The 23,025-nt window shown below is 42.9% G+C and overlaps 1 protein-coding gene across 2 annotated transcripts in view; it reads right to left on the bottom strand.

The window, feature by feature from the left end:
• The window catches only part of LOC138804075 (probable ATP-dependent RNA helicase DHX35), a 57,138-nt gene extending 36,261 nt beyond the window's left edge, over positions 1 to 20,877 (bottom strand). Inside the window, exons 1-7 of one of the 2 annotated variants that reach the window (XM_069988352.1) lie at positions 20,831 to 20,877; positions 14,346 to 14,479; positions 10,650 to 10,742; positions 8,500 to 8,577; positions 4,033 to 4,137; positions 1,755 to 1,816; positions 892 to 961 (exon numbers count right to left, since the gene is read on the bottom strand). In XM_069988352.1, coding sequence (XP_069844453.1) covers positions 892 to 961; positions 1,755 to 1,816; positions 4,033 to 4,137; positions 8,500 to 8,577; positions 10,650 to 10,742; positions 14,346 to 14,479; positions 20,831 to 20,870 — 582 coding nt within the window. In that variant the 5' untranslated portion in view covers positions 20,871 to 20,877. Of the gene's footprint in view, positions 1 to 891; positions 962 to 1,754; positions 1,817 to 4,032; positions 4,138 to 8,499; positions 8,578 to 10,649; positions 10,743 to 12,363; positions 12,453 to 14,345; positions 14,480 to 20,830 lie in introns of those variants that run through there. The other variant, XM_069988353.1, reaches the window with a different exon arrangement.
• Between the last annotated feature and the right edge of the window lie 2,148 nt (positions 20,878 to 23,025).

The raw sequence follows: 23,025 nt of genomic DNA, 5'->3' as shown, positions 1-23,025 counted from the left end.
TGCAGCAGCCACTGGCTACAGGAGGCTATGTAAAGCCCATGGAATAAACAAGGCCAGTGTGGCAGGGAAGCTGACTTTTATTTTATTTCTTCTTCCTTAACTTAAATCTAAATAGCCCCAGTGACTAGAGGCACAGATATAGACTTTATTATCCCTATTTTAAAGATAGGTAAGCATGGCAGTCAGAATCTGAACCCAGCATGTCTCTAAATTAACCTGGTCTACTATTGTTTTCTGGACTCCTGTCACTGAGAATTTGTCCAAAAGAAGAGGAGGGGGAGGAGGAGGAGGGGGAGGGGGGGAGGAGGAGGAAGAGGAGGGAAGAGAAAGTGGAGGCAAGGCAAACTTGGACATTTATTGTGATTCTTGGAACCAGAGTGTTGGCAGAGGTCATTACAACTGTTTATCTCCTCTGGAGTAGGCTTGGAAACTTTACAATAAATAGTTTAAAAAGCAAAAAGAAACAAAAATGCGACACACTTAAATAAAAGGCATTTACTGCAACTATACTTGCAATACATAAAATCTGAAAGCCACATAAAATGCCAAACAATAGGGAAAGAGTTACATATTTTATGGCAAAGACAGGTGATTATGTAGTTATTCTTCAAATAATATTTAATGACACAGAAATGATCTTGAAAAGAGGGGAACTTGCAAGATATAAATTAGCACAAAAACACAAAATCACACTCAGGAAAAAAAAAAAAAAAAGAAGAAGACACATGCTAACATTCCATCAGGGATCTTCTCTGAAGAGGTGGAATACTGGATGGGTTTTATTTTTATTTTTTCCTCATCCTTTTTGGATTTCCAGAATTACTGCAGTTACTCTCCTAAGTTGGCAACACAACAAAATACAGAAAGCAGAGGCAAGGAGAGGAGTCATACCTTCTTTAGCAAGCCAATGGCAATGTCCGTGTACAGAGTCCTCTCGTGGGCTTCATCCAGCATGATGACACTAGGAATCGGAGAGTACCTGCAGTGAGCATCGCAACAGCCAACCCAAACTCCCAACCAGTCCAACAAAGGGGTACTCAGCCCTCACTTCCTATCAATAAGCATGGTGACCTCAATATATCTTGGTGAAGAACATGACTAACCACTATCGTTAAAGAGCTCTACCACCCACAATGGATTTCAATGGGATTTAATACCTAATTTTAAATGATATTTAAAATCAATAACCCTACAGAACATATAAAAATCAGAACAAGGCTCAACCATCTTAAGACCATTAAGCTTAATAACAGCCCAAGAGGGAACTAACTGTAGCTATAACACACATGTACCAGGCAGTCACATGAGACATCTTCTCCCAGGATACAGAGCCTAGGAGAGAATCTTAACGCTAATATCATAATGGAAGGAGCGAGAAAGCAATTAAGGAGAAATAAAGAAATTGGTCTCTATCATATTCAACAAAACCCTGAGCAGTGAGTTCTTGGCCATGCTGTGATTGTACTCACCCCCATTCTAAAGCGGCAGAGAGGCAACATTTAAACAAAAAGGGCAAGTCAACAGGTTGTCTAAACAGTAAGAGGAATTTCCGTGTGCTAGGTTTTTGGCTTTCTGTAAAAAAAAGCAGACTACCTACATTCTGAGAACATCACCATGAGTTGGAACAGCCATGGTCAAGAAAAAAGCTTTGGGCAGCTACACATACATGAATCTCAGCTACAAACACAATGTTTCTTAACTCACTTGTATACTTGGAAACAATAGGGAAGTTATCACAGGAAAGTCATGTTTACCTGTATTTTGTTAGCAATGGGTCAACCATCATTTCCCTCACCAGCATTCCATCAGTAAGAAACTAAAAAGTAAAGACACAAAATTGTAGAAAAAGTTTACTTAAACATAAATTAATGACTTTAAGCTCAAGGGCAATTCTGTTCAAGCACAACCAAAAATTTCAAATACAGGATTCTTATCGGGTTACAAAGTAAATGAGGCAGAATTCTACCTCAGTTAACAAAGGTCCACTTGCTCTGGGCTGCTCTGGTACTGTTAATGAACATAATGAAGACAAGCCCAAGTCTGCCGCAAGGATGCTGTGAGTCTGACATAATTGGTCTTACTGTGTCCCAAATACAGCAGGTTATAGGCTGCTGCTCTTAAGGTTATTAACCTCACCTTCTGTTGATAAGTAAACGTAGGGTTGAGGCTAAGAACCTCGTTTATGGGGTCTGCTGGAAATTCAGATCCTGGCTCTACCTTTACTTGCTATAAGTACTTTGAGAAGTTCTTATCCTCTTTTGAGTCTGAATCCTCACTTCTAAAATGTGGTAATAAAACTACTTTACAGGGTTACCATGACAAGAGAAAACAAAGGTTGATCACATAGAAAGTATTTATGGGATGCCAGCTACAGTTAATAAGGTTTATGAAATGTTCTGAAATATATGACATCTACTGGACGCTGCTACTAGTTTATTACAAGTTCAGTAATTAACAAAGGCTAGGAATCTCTCTCATGTGCCAAATCTGAAGTATTTTGTTTTTTAAGAGCAGGACATTTCCCCACCATAGTCTGGTTGGCCCTGGCACCAGCTGCCAGAAGGGAAAGTGAAAAACTACTAGGAACTGAGCACCTAGAAGTTACTGACAAATAGAACTCAAAAGCTTCTCGTGAAAGCCTAAGAATCATGTGCTTGCATAACCCCTGGAAAAAGAAAATGAACCTAATGTGGAAGAAATAATTTGTATTGTCAAAGCACAGAATTCACAAACTTTATAGACCACGATAATGACAATGTGCCTTGTGAAGGTTAAAATGTGTTCATGACTTTAACTGAGAATCACTATTCCACAATACTGTGAAATATGTGAAATTTATGTAATCACCTAATCTCATTTTTTTTTTTAAAAAGTGAGAGAAGGGATGGGCTAGGAGAGATGGGTGGCAATGTTGTCAGACATCTTGCACTCATATACTGTTTTGTAGAATGGGAACTTCTTTGTACAACTACTTAAAGATATAATAATAAAAAATGTAAAAAAAAATAAAACGAGCTAGCCTCGCTATACTTGATAGCACAGATGAACACTCCCTTCACCTGGAAAAATGCACGTCAAAGATAACAAATTACACAAGCTTGGAACAAGGTCACATGTTTACAAACCACTCCTCTGTTCATATGACTCATCTGATTATTTTCAACTTTCCTCTGTTGCAGGAGAGAGAACTGAGATTCTAATAACCAATCTTCATTTCATCAGAGCATTTGTTCTGATTACACCTGACTCCAGCATAGTGCTAAACAACAGACACCCTGTTGGGCTGATTATATACTCATTACTATTGATAATAATTACTTTAATATTAGCAACTAGGTCAAATAAGACAGAGAGGGCTGGGAAGGTGGCTCAGTGGTAGAGCTCTCGCCTTGTAGGCATGAGGCCCTGGGTTCAATTCTTAGCACCACATAAGCAAAAAGAAAAAAGCCCAAAGTGGCGCTGTGGCTCAAGTGGTAGAGCACTAGCCTTGAGCTGAAGAGCTGAGGGACAGCGCCCAGGCCCAGAGTTCAGGCCCCACGACCGGACCCAAAAAAAAAAAAAGACAGAGACAAAGTCCATTATCATGTTAAACTAGGCCAGTTTTAACTAGTGAAAACATCATTTATGAATTCTACACTAATTCAATTTCTATGATTTCATCTGGCTTTTAAATTGGTAGGATTATTTCTATATTTAGATATCTATGTGAGTCAGTAGGAAAGAGCAACATGCATAAGAAATGGCAGCTCTGACTGGCGGCACTGTGACTGAGGAGCATATCACAAGAGGTTAAGTCATTCACCCTCCCAGACCCTCGACCTTCTCCTCTGTAAACTAAGGGCTAAACGTTACTTCTGAGTTTCTTTCTAGACTAAGATTCAAAGACTCTGTACTTCCTAGTAAACTAATACCCACAAGAACCAGGTTGATGTTCTATCTTTTCTGTCCTATTCACCAATAAGGGAAAAATGCTTTAAGTTCCTCCAAGACAACCTTCTTCCCCACTCACACTAGCAGAAGCAGCTCAAGTACCTTAATTCTTGTCGCCAGTGGGTTGGTGCAGTCATCAAAGCGGATGCAGTAGCCCACCTCGTGGCCCAGCACTGCACCCCTTTCCTCGGCTACTCTCCCTGCAACCTTTGGGAAGAAAGATCATGCTGAAAATAGAGACATAGAAATTACTGCACAGAGCACGTACTACAGAGACTAAAGGTCATCATTAACTAGTATGTGAGCACAGTGGCAAAGGAGGAGACAAAGGGCAGGTTATGAGAGAACAATGTGAAAACTATGTCAAGTACTAACATATATGTCCTGTTTGCAGGTCAGATATACACACTAACTATTCCATGTACTAACTGATACATATATACATATATATATATATAGCTGGCTATCATGATCTTGGGGCAAATCTTAAAAAGTAATAATGTTTGTCATTGATTTTAATTTAAAAGACAATAAAAATGTTCACATTCACTACCTAACCACGTAAGTGCAGGGTCAAAAGAAAGAGATAAGAATAGAGGCTTCCAGGGAGCCAGCACATCAAGCCAGGTGAGGCAGGCATCCACTGGCCTTCTATCCCATGCACACATATCCTTGACCCCTATCCCTCGTCTGGAGTTCCTGAACCCTAGTTTGGAGCATGACCACTACGGAAGGTGTCTGAGGCAGAGCTGATTAACACAGCCATTCTGGCCCAGCAGCCCCAGGCACAGAAGCCGAGAGTCTCCCTGCACTTAGTCCTCTCAGCCAAGCTCACTTTGTATTATCTGTTCATTACTGCTTAAGAAACAGAAGAACACATAAAGTCAGAAATAGTTTTGCAGGCTGGGAAGATGGCTCAGTGGTAGAGTGCTTGCCTTGCATGCCTGAGGCCCTGGGTTCGATTCCTCAGCACCACATAAGCAAAAAGAAAAAAGCCGGAGTGGCGCTTTGGCTCAAGTGGTAGAGCGCTAGCCTTGAGCTGAAGAGCTGAGGGACAGTGCCCAGGCCCAGAGTTCAGGCCCCATGACCGGAGCAAAAAAAAAAAAAAAAAAAGAAATAGTTTTGCCTAGTGACTTGAAATTACAGATCTGACAGGCCAAATCTGAACCAATCATCAGGCAGCTGGTCTACATCATGTAGTCTTTCAAAACCTCTTATGAAACCAGACATTCGTCCTACATAGCTTTTAACTCTAGAGATTGTATTTCCCCATAACCAGCTTTTCACCAAGCCAGTTTTATTATTGTTATTGTTTCGAGTTAACCCTAAATACCACTATACTACAAGTCCCAGAAAAAATGGCACAATGTATACAAAGACAGTAGGAGCCTCAAGGGACAATAGGCTTATAGAAATGAGACTAAGTTGGCCAATCCTCTTCATAAAAATCATATGGCTCTATAGAGAAAAAACCAAGCTTCTTAATTCTAGTGGTTTTGCTATTTGTATTATATACATTTGCATAAAAAATATGTTTTTAGGGCTGGGAAGGTGGCTCAGTGGTAGAGCGCTTGCCTTGCAGGCATGAGGCCCTGGGTTCAAGTCCTTAGTACCACATAAGCAAAAAGAAAAAAGCCGGAAGTGGCGCTGTGGCTCAAATGGTAGAGCGCTAGCCTTGAGCTGAAGAGCTGAAGGACAGCGCCCAGGCCCAGAGTTCAGGCCCCACGACCGCACCCCCCAAAAAAGAAAAAAAAATATGTTTTTAGCTGGACATGAGCACATGGCTATAATCCCAGCACTTAAAAGGCTAAGGCAGAAAGATTTCTCCAAGGTCAAGCCCAGACAGGAATATAAACAAAACCCTACATCTAAACTAATCAGTAAATAAATAGTTTTACCCTCAAACTTTTTAAAATTTCATCATTATAATCATACAGGGTTATACTCTATTGGCTTTTTCATAGACTTTTAATCTATCATTTACATTTTGTTCCCATAACCTCATCAACTGGCTAGACAAATATTACCTTTTTTGACAATCCCAATATATACAGAAAGAAGCTAAAGAAAAAGAAAAACAAAACAAAAAACAAAAACAGGGCTATGCCCACAATTGTAATCCTAGCTACTTGGGATGAGTATCATAGTCAAAGTCAGCCCAGGTCAAGTTAACATGAGATCCTATCTGAAAACAAGCCAGGTGTGTAGGTGTGTATCTGTAATCCCAACTATTCCAAAGTAGAAGTAGAAGGATCACAGTCCAAGACCAAAACCATTAGACTCTATCTGAAAAATAAACTAAAAGCAAAAAAACTGAAAATGTGGCTCAAATAGTACAGTGCTTACCTAGTGAACCAACTACTAAGTACTACACAGAAAGTGCTGGGGCCCTGAGCTTTCCAAGATAATGGGCAAGATACATGGATCGGGGGCAAGATACTGGCATCTATGAGTGTGGAAGCTAGAAGAAGGTAGGCACTCAGCTTGCCCTGAATCTCTCGTGAAGGAAAGCCTGGTCTGCCCTGAATCTTTCATGGAGGAAGGCCTGGGTCTGGAAGTCAAACTTTGAGCTGGTGAAGCTAGTAGTTAGAGCATTCATTACTGATAACCTCTTACAGACATCAAGCACTGCTTATACATCTGCTTTTGGCCTCTGAGATTGTTTTCAGCAGGAATGAGAATTGATTGGAATATATTGTTTACATAGGAGAAAATGTCACAATGAACCTCCTTTCCCTTGTATAGTTACTGTGTGCTAATAAAAAACAGCTCATGTGGTACTACTGGAATGTGAAGGGGAAGGGCAAACAAAAAGAAAATGCAAATATGGTCAGAGTAAACTATATGCATGCATGGAAATGTCATGATGAAATGCCTTACTTTGTACAACTACTATAGAACACACACACACACACACACACACACACACACACACACACACACACACACACACACACACACACACACACACACACACACACACACACACACACACACACACACACACACACACACACACACACACGAAAAAAAGCCTTGCTGTCTCCTGGATATTTTTATGTTTATGGAACTATCAATTTTGGATTTTTTTAATTGTAATATAGGGACTGGGAATGTTGCTCAGTGGTAGAGTGCTTGTCTTGCATGCATGAGGCCCTGGGTTTGATTCCTCAGCACCACATAAGCGAATGTTGCTCAGTGGTAGAGTGCTTGCCTTGCATGCATGAGGCCCTGGGTTTGATTCCTTAGCACCACATAAGCAGAAAAAGCCAGAAGTGGTGCTGTGGCTCAGGCAGTAGAGTGCTAGCATTGAGCTAAAGAGCTCAGGGACAGCGCCTAGGCCCACAACTGACAAAAAAAAAAAAAAAAAAAAAAAAAAAAAAAAATTATAATATATTTCACTATCTTCTTCCATTCTAAATACTAAATTCTCTTTAAGAAAAGTGATTATGAGATTCAGGTAGAGATGAGAAGAAACCAAATAAGATTTATTTACTAAAAACACATGAATAGTGCTGAAGTGTGAGTACCGCTTGCCAGTGCACGACCCTGGGTTTGATGGACGTACCATCAAAAAAAAAAAAAATCATGCACCTCTTCCTAAGAACAGTATAAGAAACCTCAATGAAAGCTGTGAGTCTGTAGGAGCTTGGGGCAAGGCTCTGTGTGGTTTCTAAAATCCACAGAAACAGGGGAGGGGGGAAGGGGCATACTGATATTTATATTAAACAAAAAATAGTATATATTATAGAGCTTGAAATAAAAATGTCAGCAATGTTTCTATAACTAATGAGGAAGGAAGGTACACAAGGAACATGTGAGAATTTCCTCTTTTGTAACAGGAACTGTAACATAGTTTGATTAATAAGTAATATTATTTTTTATGGTTTTTCTTTCTTTCTCAGCTTTAATAAATTCTCTTAAATAAACAAGTATGTACCCAAACCTCAGTAGCTACACATATTTTCATTCAGTTTCCTCTTGTTAGATTCAACACAAGTAAACATATAATCATTCCGTACAATTATTTTATCCAACCAGCCAGACACTTGTCTTTTGAAAGGAACCTTGACATTCACAAATATGTACAATGCTTGTGCCGGAACATTTGGGGAGGGAGTTAAAAATTATTTGTTTTCTTTTTACTTCCTTAGGACTTTTTTTTATTGCGAAAATACTGTACAGAGGGGTTACAATTACATGGGCAAGATAATGAGTACATATCTTATCAAGCATTGTAGCCTCCTCCTTTGTTTCCCCTTCCCTTCCCATCCTCCCCCCCCCCCGCCGTCCCCTCAACCCCACCCAACACTCCTCCCCCCCACCAAAGTTGTAAAGTTCATTTTCGACATAACGACTTGTACATCTTATTGTTGCAATGGGTCCACCTGTATCCTTAGGACTTTCTTTAAATGTTTATAATGTAGAAGTATTCATTTACAAAAATTCAATTCACTGTTGTTGACTAAACTAAATTCTTAAGGAACAGCTTCTACTCATTTGCAGTTTTTAGGAAATAAGAAAACAAGGAAAAACAAAAACACAAGCTGAATCTCAGCAAAAACTTACTGTCACAGCAGCTACTCTTCGAGGTTGGGTTACTCCAACCACTCTTCCTTCCGCTGTCCAGCCAGCTTCTGCCAGATACTGTAAGCAAAATCACATCTGAGTATACATCTTTTTTTGTTTCCGTTGTTTCACTAGGCTTGTTTTCTTATTTTCCTGACTAGGCTTCCTGTGTAGCTGGAATGATAGTTTGTACCATGACATCTGGTTTATTTGTTCAGATGGGGTCTCACTAAACGAATGTTCGGTGGGCACCTTCCTAAGTGCTGAGAAGTGGGCTGAATGCCTTACAGGTTATTCCCCATGATTAATCCTACCAGGAAGACAGAGCAATATCAGCCACGTACAGATGAGGGACCAGAGTGATCACACAGCCTGTCCAAGGAAGCTGATAAACATCTAATACCTGGAATTCAAGCTCAGCAAACCAAAGCCCGGATATAGAACCAGAACACAACCCTATCACTCAAAACCAAACACTTAAAAGCATGCAGTTCATCTCCTAAGTGGAGTATTTAAATGGAAAAAAAATGTCATTTCCATAAATCTAGAACAACCTGGGGCTGGGAAGGTGGCTCAGTGGTAGAGTGCTTGCTTTGCATGCATAAGGCCCTGGGTTCGATTCCTCAGCACCACATAAGCAGGAAAGGCCAAAAGTGGTGCTATGGCTCAAGTGGTAGAGCACTAGACTTGAGCTGAAGAGCTGAGGAACAGCACCCAGGCCCAGAGTTCAGGCTCCACAACTAGCCAAAAAAAAAAAAAAAAATAGAACAACCTGTCTATGTATCAACACCCTGTGTGATTCAGTCTTCTTTTGCATACTTAAGGAAGAAACTGAATGATGAAGCAGGTATAGTGCTGACAGAGGTAGTGGGTGTTGTGAAGGGTCTGAAATCACAGTCAGAGGCGAATCCCATCTCAGTGCTCCATGCTGCTAAAGGAGTCCCAAGTTTGGCCTTCCAACAGTACTAGTACAAACTGGTTTAAGAGCTTGTTTCCACAACCCATTGTTTTGACAGAATCATCAAAAAATATCATCTAGATTCCAGATATAATTTGTGAAACTTCAAAACTGATAAGTGTTTGGTCCTTCAGTCAGTTGTATTTTCCAAGAAGATATATATAACTCTGGCAAAAGTTTATCCAGAAAAGGCTGCTCCATTTATGTTTAGTGCCTCCGCCTTTCTAATTTTCCCAAGTCATAAATCAAATTTAGCAGTGACTGTCTCAGAGAAAGAGAATTGAGTTTCTAGCAGAAAAAGGAAGCCCTCCATGGGAGGGTAGCAGATATTTGGAAAAATATACTCTGGAAATAGCTGTCTTCCTCCTGCTCCTGACCCCTAAAAGTCTAAGATTGCCGGTAGTTTTTCTTAAGGATCTGGCCCCTACTTCCTGTACATCATGTGATAAACATGCTCTTGTCTTGATCTGGGTGCTGGTATACAGGTGTGTTCCCTTGTGAAAAGAAATCAAGCTGTACAGGTAGGACAGATGCACCACCCACCCTAGATGTACTTTATATTCAAGTACAAATTAATTTTTTAAAGGGGAAGAAAAACCTTCCATTCTTGTCCTTAACTACCATGCTTTACCCGTCAAGGTCTGAAGGCAAGCTCTGCCGGCACCCTGCCCCTCTCCACCCTACTCACAACCTTCACGGAATGGACCACCTTTCCACTGACAGCTCACCAATTATCTAAGGTCTATTTCAAATGTCATTTCTTCTACCATGCCTTTCCTGACCCTCTCATCCACTCCTACCCACACCAGGTACGATTTTTTCTGATAAAAAGTCTCTTCTGTAGCAATGCATAATTCTGTCATAGCAAATATTTACCTGTAGCTACAGCAGTTCACTGGACCCTTAGCCTTCTTCAACTGTAATTACTTGAGAACAAAAACTATATATTATGCCTCTGTGAATGAATGCCATTGTTCCTTTCAGATAATGGCTATTCCATTACAATTTTAGAATTATAACAAATTAAAGACAACTGTCAACTTTTGTACTAAAACTCAAGGAAAGTGTAAGTCTTAAAGGTTTAATTTTAAGAACGTGAGGTAAATTATTTATTGAGAGGAGACCTTAGACTAAAATGTGGTAGAGAGAGTTCTTTCAGCAAAGCGTCAGGCCCTGCTCAGTGGCCACTCACCTGAGGAAGCTGAGTGCTCTTCCCACATCCTGTTTCTCCAACAATCACCACCGTCTGATAATTTTCTACCAAGTATAAGATATGATTCCTAAGCTGGAAAAGAATAACTGTGCATTATAAACAGCCATATTTTGCCTCAGAAGACCTAAACAAAAATATTTCAACACTGAAGATGAGTTGTTTCCAAAAAGTAAATTTTAGAAAGAACCATCAAAATGTTCTTCCAACTTTTGGTTGCAGGTATATATGCTATACACCTGCAAACAGCAAAATAAGCCAATTCTTGGATTCAAGATTTTAGTTATAAGCAATTACACTACAGACACATTAATACAAAGTATATACAAAGATGTATATATGTGTATGTGTGTGTGTATATACATTACATTATTTACAACAGCCAAAACTTCAAACAACCTAAATCTTCATCAAGAGGTATTTGGGTAAATCAATAAGGCACTCCAATGGAATAAGTCATGGTTATTAAAAGAAACAAATGACCCGCATACCTGTAATTCTAGCTACTCAGGAGGCTGAGAACTGAGGATCTTGGTTCAAAGCCAGCCCAGGCAGCAAAATCTGTAATACTGTATCTCCAACAAACCACTAAAATGCCAAATGTGCAGCTGTGGCTAATGCAAGCGCCATCCTTGAGTAAAGGGACAGCACCCAGACCCTGAATTCAAGCCTCACTATCAGCACAAAAAGGAAAAAGTCTATTTGTACTAACATGGAAAGAAAGAAAGTTATAGAATGTATAAATGATGCACAGTATTTATCGTTTCAAAGAAAGGATAAATACTCCAGAGAAATAGGAAGGCTGGAAATCATGGATACAAAAGAGAACTTTGAACTTTGCCCAACATTTATATATAACCTAATTTTAAATTTTTTATTATTATGTTTTTAAAAATCCCAGAAGCCAGGCATCAGTGGCTCATGCCTATAATCCTAACTACTCAGGAGGCTGAGATCTGAGGATTGCAGTTCAAAGCCAGCCCCGGCAGGAATGGCTGTGAGACTCTTATCTCCAATAAACCACTTAGAAAACCAGAAGTGGTGCTGTGGCTCAAGTGGTAGAGCTCTCGCCTTGAGCTGAAGAGCACAGGGACAGCACACAAGCCCAGAGTTCAAGTCCCACGACCAACCAAAAAAAAAAAAAAAACAGAAAAAGAAACAAAAGCACAGGCTTTCATTCGTACCTCTAAATCCAAGTTCACGATAAAGCACTCATGGGTTCTATATACATTCCAACTAAACCTCGTTTCCCCATGTAGCTGAGCTAAAATGCCGCTTCAGCTACTGAAAAGCCACAGGTAAATCCAACGCCCTATCTACTTGGCTTCAGGAGGTGTTGTCTATAACCAACACTGATTACAGTCATGCCTGGTGGTCCAGAAGGTAATGAAGGTATTCCATAACCACCAGGCTGGGACTGAAGACAAACACTGCCTCCTGCTCTCTGATCACCCTGGGCTCATCTGGTACCACGCCAACAGCGTGGTGAGGCTGAGAAGCCTGGGATGAGGCCAGTCAAACAAGTGACTGGCTACTTGGGGTTTTGAATTTGGCATTATATGGGGTCTACATATGCAGTTTTAAAAGTGAAAGGATATTTGTCAAAAATGAAGATTCCTGCTATCAGAATTTCTGACCAGTGGGCCAGAAGGAGCCCAGGAATTGTATTTACACATTCACTCAAAGGATAGCTTACTGCAGGTGCAGGAATTAACTGTTGTCTAAGTGTTCTCCTCTTGCTGCTTGGACTCCTGTGTTTCTTTTCATTTTGAGTGGAAGATAATGAAAGTTTAGATTCTTTGCATTTATTTTGTAAATGGAAAATTCATCAGATGAACAGACCGGTGGAGAGATGGCTAGATGGGTAGGGATCAAGGAAAATTTGAGAGATAATTTAAACACAGATAAATTTAGAACAGCTAAGGCATTCTAGGACACATAAATAAGAAAAACAAAGGAAAGAAGATGGAAATAAGCAAATGATGCAAACTCTATTGGGAAGGCTATGAAAAATTCAGGTTTGGATTGCAAATGAGTTAGGAGAGAAACAGTTGGGGTTGAATTAGTAGCTAAAGAGTCTGGACTTGGTCAAGTGCTGGAGACTCATGCCTATTATCCTAGATACTCAGGGGGCTGAGATCTGAGGATGGCAGTTCAGAGCCAGCTCAGTCAGGAAAGTCTATGAGACTCTCATCTCCAATTAACCACCAAAGGCAAAAGTGAAGCTGTGGCTCAGTTGGTAGAACATCAGCTTTGAGCAAAAAAGATAAGGGACAGTGCCAAAGTCCTGAGTTCAAGCCTCAGTACTTACACACCTTTAATCCTAGCAACTCATAATAACAGAACTCAAGAGGCTGAGGCAGGAGAATGGAGAGTTTGAGATTAGCTGAAGTTTCAACTTCTGTTTTGTTCCTTGTGCCATACTGGGGATCAAACCCTGGGCCCCATACAGGCTAGCAAGTTTTCTACTACCAACTTCTGTTTGTAAAGCTACTTTTAGCACTAGTGGAACAAGAGGTAGCTTTGAACCATGATCCTCAGATCTCAGCTTCCTGAGTAGCTAGGATAACAGACATAAGCCACTGGCACCTGGCTTGCGTGCGTAAGTGAGTGCGTGCGTGCGTGCGTGCGTGCGTGCGTGCGTGCGTGCGTGTGTGTGTGTCAGTACAGGGGCTTGAACTCAGGGCCTGGGCACTGGCCTTTATCTTTTTTGTTCAAAGATTTTCCTGTCTGATCTGGCTTTGAACCATGGTCCTCAGTCTGACTAAATTAAGACTACTGGTTCATATTTGGAGAAAGGACACATTAACAGACGCGGAATTAGGAGCACAGCAGACAAAGGGATTCATCAGTGTTCATTCCCAGTCTCTCCAGGAGAAGGAAAGAAGTACTGCTGCTAGCCATATCCACTTGGGTCATTCCAAGACAGCCATGAGGCAGGCAGAATTCCACAGCCTTTGTGACTGGCTCCAAGCATGTGCCCACCTGCGGCTGAGAGCCTGCTTCCTGACTACAGGGACTTTCCATGCAGATTTGCCAATGGGTACAAATCCTGTCCACCAACGGTGGCCATTGGTACTAAAGGACCAGGGTTCACCATGAACACATGTATTCTGAATGTGCTCAGAGAACACACCTACACCTTGGTCTCATGAGCTGAACACGCACTCAAGTCATTTCACGCAAGTCAAGTGTCAAGATATGCACAGAGCATCTGGAAACCATATTTAAAAAATATCTATCACAGCAGAAAGTAACCCCAATTCCCAGTTTGTCTTGGTTAAAGAAATATGTCTTTACAAAGAAAGTCAAAATTGCCCATATGCTGGCGATAAAATGAAGCTGGATATAAAGTTCGCTGTGCTATGCTGATTACTTTCTGTATGTCTAAAATTGTCCATAACAGAAAGAAACAACTGGGAGAAAACAATGCCATTCCCATTCTTCCTGTTTTCTAATATGTAGGATCTAGTGGGGAAAATCAAGAATTTTCCAGACTTATATGATTCTCTTTCTCACATATACTCTCTCTCTCTCTCTCTCTCACACACACACACACACACACACACAAACTACACACTGCACAAGTTCTGAAAACTACTGTGTGTTCTACAGAAGCACCCAGAGTGAGAAAATCTACTATTGCAGGGTCGAGTGGACAACTATGGCTGCACATACCTTGAACACAGGCAGCTTCTGCCTCTGCTGTTCTATAGAAAGAGCAGCGTAAGGGTTGTAAACAACGGTTGTTGAGGAGTTTTCAGCAATACTTTGTCTCTCTTCAGAGATGCTGACACCTGGGCCCTCTGTACCTGCAAGAGAAATGGGCTTTTAGACTCTGAATCGATGAGCAGGGAAATGTATAAAGGTTATATAGTTTCAAAGACAAAACTGGGAGAAAGAAACAAGTTTCAGAAAGCTGTTAAATCTCTAACAAAAGTCCAAGAAACCCAAAGGCCATTGCTGAGGACAAGGACAAATCCTAGCTACTGCAGAATGGCAGCCAGGTGCAAGAAACCAGAACGCAGGACACACAGGCTGCCAGGCTTTCTTCCTCTCACTTCTGCGCCTGTACACAGGCCCTTTAAGCCCCTGGAATGGCTTCCTCAAGAATGGGAAACAAGGCTGCTGGCAGCACAGGGCTCAGGCCTGAAGTTCCTCTGCCATGCATTACAGGCACCCAAAACAGGAAAGGGAGGAGGGGTGGACTGAACACCTGCAGTACACTGGGCACGCTAATGCTGGAAATGCAGCAGAAGACAGCAGGCGCTTACTGGCTTTTGTTTGTTTAAAGACAGTCTCAACTCATAATAGGCCAGGCTGGCCTCAAACTCTTGATTCTCCTCTCCTACTCTCTTAAGTGCAGTGCCATACCACCAAGCCTGGTGCTTACTTGCTTCTGAGTAGATATAATATGGTACATGAATAAGTGCCAATTAAACAAACAGACCCTGTAAGAGGAACTAAGATTGCAACAGAAGGCAGGGGGACACCAATCAAGATTCACTGTACCAATAAACTGACATGCCAAACTAAGACTCCTTTGTACAATCCATGGCAAGTTGGCAGAGTGCCAGCCCAGCCATGAGCAAACAAGTCAAGCAAGCACAAGGCCCTGAGTTCAAACTCTGGTATGGGGAGGTGGCAAATCCCATTGAAGATACCACAGCCCTTTAACCTGCAAAGAAAAAATCCTCAAAACATGGGCTCAAATGTTATGATCAGCATATATGATCTGCCATGCATTACAGGCACCCAAAACAGGAAAGGGAGGAGGGGTGGACTGAACACCTGCAGTACACTGGGCACGCTAATGTTGGAAATGCAGCAGAAGACAGCAGGCGCTTACTGGCTTTTGTTTGTTTAAAGACAGTCTCAACTCATAATAGGCCAGGCTAGCCTCAAACTCTTGATTCTCCTCTCCTACTCTCTTAAGTGCAGTGCCATACCACCAAGCCTGGTGCTTACTTGCTTCTGAGTAGATATAATATGGTACATGAATAAGTGCCAATTAAACAAACAGACCCTGTAAGAGGAACTAAGATTGCAACAGAAGGCAGGGGGACACCAATCAAGATTCACTGTACCAATAAACTGACATGCCAAACTGAGACTCCTTTGTACAATCCATGGCAAGTTGGCAGAGTGCCAGCCCAGCCATGAGCAAACAAGTCAAGCAAGCACAAGGCCCTGAGTTCAAACTCTGGTATGGGGAGGTGGCAAATCCCATTGAAGATACCACAGCCCTTTAACCTGCAAAGAAAAAAGCCTCAAAACATGGGCTCAAATGTTATGATCAGCATATACTAGCATACCGAGCTCAACTGTGCATTTTTTATGGTTCCCTGATCTCTTTAATAATCTGAGAACGGCTGAGAAATCTGAGAAATGCAGCAGAATTTATAGGCAAACAGTGGGGATCCTCAAGTGAAACTCAGCACCACTGCTTTAGAACTCCGTCTCTTTTCCAGGTACTTCCAGGAGCACAGTGGTAAACCAGAGGTCCAAAACTGACAAAGATCAAGTAAGTGGGCACTGCTGTGCTTTTGCCAAGTGCTGACCTTCCTTCTGATATATGAATTTTGGTTATCTGGCGCATCATGGCACCTTGGCGGATGATGGGGACTTTCCAAACACTCTTAAGAGGTGAAATCCCACCCACTTTCCTACCCCCCAGGCAAAGGCGATAGACCCTGAACTCCTAGAAGCAAATGGGGTGGGGACTTGGACAACAGGTTCCCAGACCTGCCAGACCTGACCATGAACTCACAAGGCCCCAAACTCTCCCTGTGACCCTGCCCACCTAACCATGACCCTATTTAGGCCCCTCCTCCCCTGCCACCATTGCGCCATACCTCACATCTCCTGACCCTCTTCAACTCTCCATTAGAGTTGATCTGGTTTGATGAGATTGTTTTTCTGCTCTTTCTTTACTATCATCATGGCTCAGTTTCCTAACAGTATTATCGTGCATTGCAGGCTGCAAGTTCTGGGGGGACATGTGTCCACACACAGTCAGTCACCAGCTGTCTAGTAAAGCCTCCTGATTAAATCTCTCAAAATGTGGCTTCTCTGTATCTCAAGATCAAATTCCAGTATAACACTTTCAACAAGATAAAAAAATAAAAAAACAGAAGAAAACTTGGAACAAACCTGGGATCAGAGAGGATTTCCTTCCCTTTCTCCTCTTACCAATGCTACTTTTTGATAAATCCTTGTGAGCTTTAACAAGGACACAATACCAAAGAACATGTTATCCTCTTCTGCTCTGTTTCTGACCAGACTGTCTTCTTTTTGAAAACATTTTAAGACTGGAGTATTTTAACACCATCCTGCAAGCTCTTGTATTTCCTTCCATACCAGGGTTTGCAGCACCCAAGACTTGCCTTCACTACCCTGTCCCTTCTTTGTCTAACCTATAGTCCAGACCAGCACAGCTTACTCTGTTATGTCCTTTAGTGCAAGAACAGCTGCTGTCAACCAATATGGGGCTTATCTTCTCCTTACAAGACTTCATTCAGCCAAACGAGAACACTAGAGCTGCTTTCTCTCAGTTCACCTCCCACAGCCCCTTTTGTTTGTGATGGTTTTCCATTAGGAATACATTTTATGCTGAAAGGAGTAAAGAGCACCTTCATCTCTCCAATGTAAAATGAGGCTGGTAACATTACATCTTTTCCACATTTGAATAGTAAGGAAACTTGGGCTTGTGGGCCATCCCAGACTTTTTTTTTTTTTGGGGGGGGGATCGATTGCATCTTGAACTCCAGGCCTAGGCGCTGTCCCTGAGCTTTTCAGCTCAAAGTGAGTGGTCTACCACTTGAGTCACAGTGCCACTTCTGGTTTTCCGGCAGTTACCTGGAGATAAGAGTTTCACAGACTTTCCTGCCAGGCTGGCTTTAAACCGTAATCCTCAGATCCCAACCTCTTGAGTATCGAGGATTACACGTGTGAGCCACTGGCACCCAGCTCATCCTGGACTTTTTAAACAATGGAAACAGAAACTGGTGCAGCTAAGTGCCTATGTACTATGAGACCCAGGATTCAATCTTCAGCACTACAAACATACACATAATATACATATATACATACATACATACATACACACACACAAACACAAACAGAATAGAAAACAGAGTATGTTCTAGAAAGCAGTACTATTTGTTACATATGTGTACCTATATCACAATACAGTTCTTACTATGGGTCAAGTCGAAGTTATTCTGCAAGGCACACAGTCAGCAACCATTAAACAGTAGTATGAGTAAATGAAAAGAGACAGTCCCTTCTGATCCAGCAAATTAAGTGAAAGCTTTTTCTAGAAAAATCTCAGGCAGGGGCTGGGAAGGTGGCTCAGTGGTAGAGCACTTGCCTTGCATGCCTGAGGCCCTGGGTTTGATTCCTCAGCACCACATAAGCAAAAAGAAAAAAGCCAGAAGTGGCGCTGTGGCTCAAGTGGTAGAGTATTTGCCACATGTATGGCTGCTTTTTTTTTTGTCTGTAGTTTCTCTTTGTGATAGTTTTATGATTAAGTTCTTCCATATTTCAGCCACTTTTCTATGCTGAGCTTTATTTTCAACAAAAATTAAGATCACATTAGGTGAGGAGTTACCTTTTATTTATTCAAGCATTTAGTAACAGGCCAAAATTGTTAAGTATAGTAAAGGTCTGAATAACCAAGGAGCTACTCTGGAATTACAGTAAGAGTTCTGCTATTTAGTTCATTGAGTATACTTACTGACAAACTCTGTAATCAGGAGACAAATGTAAATGGGCAGGGCTCTGCTCTAAAGGTGTCCTCTTTGTGAATTGAATGTGATGTTTGATGTCCATTAGGAAGGATTTTTTTATTTTTTTGCCAGTCCTGGGGCTTGAACTCAAGGCCTGGGCACGGTTTCTGAACTTCTTTTGCTCAAGGCTAGCACTCTACCACTTGAGCCACAGCACCACTTCCAGCTTTTTCTGTTTATGTGGTACTGAGGAATTGAACCAAGGGCTTCATGCATGCTAGGCAAGCACTCTACCACTAAGCCACATTCCCAGCCCCATTAGGAGAGATTATATTACCACATACTAACCTGGTGACTAGACAGAGTCACTTAGGTGCTCCAGTCTTGCTTATTCCATTGAAACTTGGCATAACAAGATTGTTGTGAGGATTAAGTGAGACTAATACATGAAAGGCTCTTGGCATTAGACATAGCTATTATAATTATATGGAAGTATAGAAGAGGGAGGGAAAGATGGAGTGTGTAGACAAAAAATACTTCATAAAGATTTTTTTTTTTTTTGGAGTGAACGTTTTAGTTCATGGCAAAGGGTGCAGCATGAACGGAGGCAGAATAGGATTTGTGCTTGAAGAATGTCCAAAATAATTGAGCCCAAATAGTTGAGTGGTGCAATGGTGTTGTGTGATGTGGTAAGCTGTATTTTGGGGTGTGGTAGGCAATGAAGCTAAAAAGTAGGATAGAGCATCACTGAAAGGGCTCAGAGGAAAGTTAAGGGTTTTGCACGTCACTATTTTCAAGGGGGAATATTACATGGCCAGCATTACCCTGGCAGTGGCATCTTGAATGAAAAGCATCCCAGAGGGGTGTTACGAAATACTGGAGGGATGCTGAGAGGAGGGCCCATCAATTATTTTAAGAGGCAGCTAGGGGAGGGGGTGAAGTGAGTAGTGTAATGTATTAATAATATTGTATGCCTTGCGAGATAGGCATATAGGTTTACTTATTTGTAATTTATTGGTACTACAGTTAGGCTTGGAGGGGTGTCAATGCCTGAGATTTTTCTTTTTTTTCTTTTTTTTTTGGGTGGTCCAGTCATGGGGCCTGAACTCTGGGCCTGGGCGCTGTCCCTCAGCTCTTCAGCTCAAGGCTAGCACTCTAACCTCAGCCACTCGATTGGAAGGACTGAGATTCAAGGTCAGACCAGATTCCCCATCTCAACCAACAACTAAAAGAAAATCTGGGGGTGTGGCTCAAGTGGTAGAGTGCCTGCCTAGCAAGCACAGACCCTGAGTTAAAACTCAGTACCGGGGGGAGGGGGGGGCTGGGAATGTGGCTTAATAGTAGAGTGCTTGCATAGCATGCATGAAGCCCTGGGTTCGATTCCTCAGTGCCACATACACAGAAAACACTGGAAGTGGTGCTGTGGCTCAAGTGGTAGAGTCCTAGCCTTGAGCAAAAGAAGCTCAGGGTCAGTGCCAAGACCCTGAGTTCAAGCCCCAGGACTGACCAAAAAATACAAAACCCCTCAGTACCATCAAATAAATAAGAATTAAGCACACTGCTTGCTTGGGTTTGTCTCCCCCATGGCTCGTGTGAGCTGTCAGAACTTCGAGAAACCATTCTAAAACATTAAAAGCTTTCCTTACATTCATTTCGGTCTCACTTCATTTTTGCTGCAATATATTTTGCACATCCAGACCTACAGAGATGCAAATGGTTTAAAACCAAACAGGGGAGGGGGGATGGTAACGCTTAAGAAACTTGTGGGTTTGGGTTTTACTTTTCTTTTTACCAGACACTGATGGACAGAAAGGAAGTACCATGCATCTAGCACGGTCTGGTACGTGTGCATCTATATGCTCATTAAAAGCCGATTCACACATGCCACAAGAAGAGAAAGCATTCTGTAATGGTGACCGCCGTCCGTCTGCGGAAGGAAGAAGGTGCACCCCAGAGAGTTCGGGGTGGGCAAGAACTACGGCGAGAACACCGGTCCCCTTCTGGGGCGCACTTCCTAAGTCAAGCCAGGCGTCGGTGCTCCTCCTCCGGCCCCTTCCACGGCTCCGAAGCCGGAACGTGGGTCTGCGCCCTTGAGCCGCTCAGGCCCGCCGTGGCGCCGGGCGGGAGCCGGGCGCGCGCGAGCGCTGCGGGACTGGCACCGCGAGGGGTGGGGAGGAACCGGATCGGGACCGGGGCCGCAAAGACGGCAAACGCCCCGGGGGCCTGGGCCGCCGACAAGGTCGCGGTTCCCGCCCAGGCTGGGGGGCGCACGCCCCAACTCCCGGGGCCTGCGGGGGTCCCCCGCGGAGTCCACCCGCGCGAGGCGGCGGCGCCCGGCCCGCCGAGGTCAAGCCTGCGAGCGCGTCCGCAGGCCCCGGCGCACGGCCGCGGCGCCAGCACCCGCCACAATCGGCGTTCCGCCGCGGGCCTTACCGGGTCGCCAGAACTTCACGGGTCCCAAGGGCGCAGCCATGCTGGGGTGAAAGGTCATCAGGAAGGCCCCACCCCGCCGCCGCACGCCACTCCCGCAGAAGACAGGGGGCGTGGCTCGCGAGGGGGGGGCCCCCCGGGCGAATCGAAAGCCGTGGAGGCCACGCCCCCTGTCGGCACCGCCCCCTCACGGCCACGTGATCGTCTCTGGGCTCTGGTCCCGCCCCCTCGGCTCACGTGACTGGCCCGCCATGTTGGAGCGTTTGCTCAGTGGGATGATGGCTTGTCTCTGATTTACTAATTCTCCTTTGATCTCGTTATTTTCAAACTGAAAGGTAACAATACAGCTACTCCGTGGGTCCGAGATTACCGCAAGCTTTAGGAGCTTACTTTGTGCCCTGATACTGCAGTTTGTGTCCAAGGTAGGGGTGAGGTGGATTGCAAATAAGCCCTAGAGAAAAGTAGTGTTTACTGTTACCAATCAGTGAGTCTTATGAAATAGCATAGGTCCTGCACGGTAAAACCCCAAAGAGAGGCGAGGAGGGGATTACGGTTGAAAGAAGAGACTAGAAGTTGGTTAGGCCAGAGCGCTGCCTCATGTTTCCTCCAAGTGATATGCCTATTTAAAAAGTAGATTCTAGTCTCCCAACTCCAATTCCAAGATCGAGCCTTTTAAAATGCTCTTCCTGACTTCCTCGACCCACAAGTTTGGGGCTCGGGACCTGGACACTGTCTCCGAGATTTTTTTGGGGTCCGGTCGTGGGGCCTGAACTCTGGGCCTGGGCGCTGCCCCTCAGCTCTTCAGCTCAAGGCTAGCGCTCTACCACTTGAGCCACAGCGCCTCTTCTGGCTTTTTTCTTTTTGCTTATGTGGTGCTGAGGAATTGAACCCAGGGCCTCATGCATGCAAGGCAAGCACTCTACCACTGAGCCACCTTCCCAGCCCCAATGAGTACATTTCTTATCAAGCATTGTTGCCTCGTCCTTTGTTTCCCCTTCCCATCCCTTCCCATCTCCCAATACACCAGAACTTCTTAAGGACAAGGAAAACATGTCACATTCACGTTCATTGACACATGCCCTTAGTGCCTTTTCAAATATGTGTGTATAAATGTTTTATTTATATATATATATATATATATATATATATATATATATATAAAATCAGCATTTTCCCCTATTAAAATATTACCTAAATAACCTACATGTTGAGTGTAGAATTGTTATAAACTAGGAATGCACTCAATCTTCTCTCTCTTCCTGATTATTTTCAGCAAGTATGGCCTAAAAAGATTTTTTTGAGAGGTCTCAAACTCTAGACCCTTCTGCTTCAGCCTCCCAAGTGCAGTATTACAAGTGTACACAACTATGCCTAGCAAACTGTGTGTGCACAAATGCATGCACACACATGCCTGCATGCCCACAGTTAACCGGGGCTTGTACCCAGGATCTTGCACTCTTACTAAGGGTGACCAGCCCTCTTATCACTTGAGCCATACCTCCAATTCCATGATAACTTCTTTTTTCCCCCATTTCCTGGAGTTCATTTCAATAACTATGATATATTCTTAAGGTAGCATCATGTGTTAAGGTACATTTTGCCACTTCTAAATGATGACCATGTCAATTTCCAGCTGCCAACATTGTCTTGTGGGTATGTCCAGTTACAACCATCCATGAATCCATGTGCTAGAGCTATTAGCTTTCCAGAAAATGCTATTCCCTTAGGTAGGCTCCAGGAAGCAGGATCAGACAGCTGCCTCCAAAATGAAAAGCCCGTCTTTTGCAGAACTGCTTTTCAGAACTCTACCAGAATTTTCCATAGAATCTTAAGTGCAACTTCTGCAACTGTTGTAAATATGTCTGGTTCACTGACTTGCATGCCAGTGATGGCGTTCACATTGTATGAGCATAAGGAAAAGTGTTTGCTTAGCTTTGAGGATGTGACTAGCATTAAGGAAAGATCCCCTGGGAAGACATTCCACAGCTCAAGGAATCTGCACTGTGTTAGCCTAAGGTGTGAGAGTATGGAGTGTGTGTGAGTTGGAGGCCTTCTTGCGTCCATGAGGTGCATTCTGGATATTGTCTCAAAACTGGGACATTTCTCAGAATGACATAGAGACTTGTAGGAATGAGCAAATGCGAAATCTGCTAGTCAAAGTAGGGCACCTATCTAGGTGTGGAGCACCAGTGAACTGA

The sequence above is a fragment of the Dipodomys merriami genome, unplaced genomic scaffold (assembly GCF_024711535.1).
Source record: "Dipodomys merriami isolate MVZ:Mamm:240054 unplaced genomic scaffold, mDipMer1.0.p SCAF_354, whole genome shotgun sequence".
In the NCBI taxonomy this organism is placed as follows: Eukaryota; Metazoa; Chordata; class Mammalia; order Rodentia; family Heteromyidae; genus Dipodomys; species Dipodomys merriami.
The sequence above is the reverse complement of the archived record's forward strand: the minus strand, read 5'-3'. Positions and strand labels throughout refer to the sequence as shown.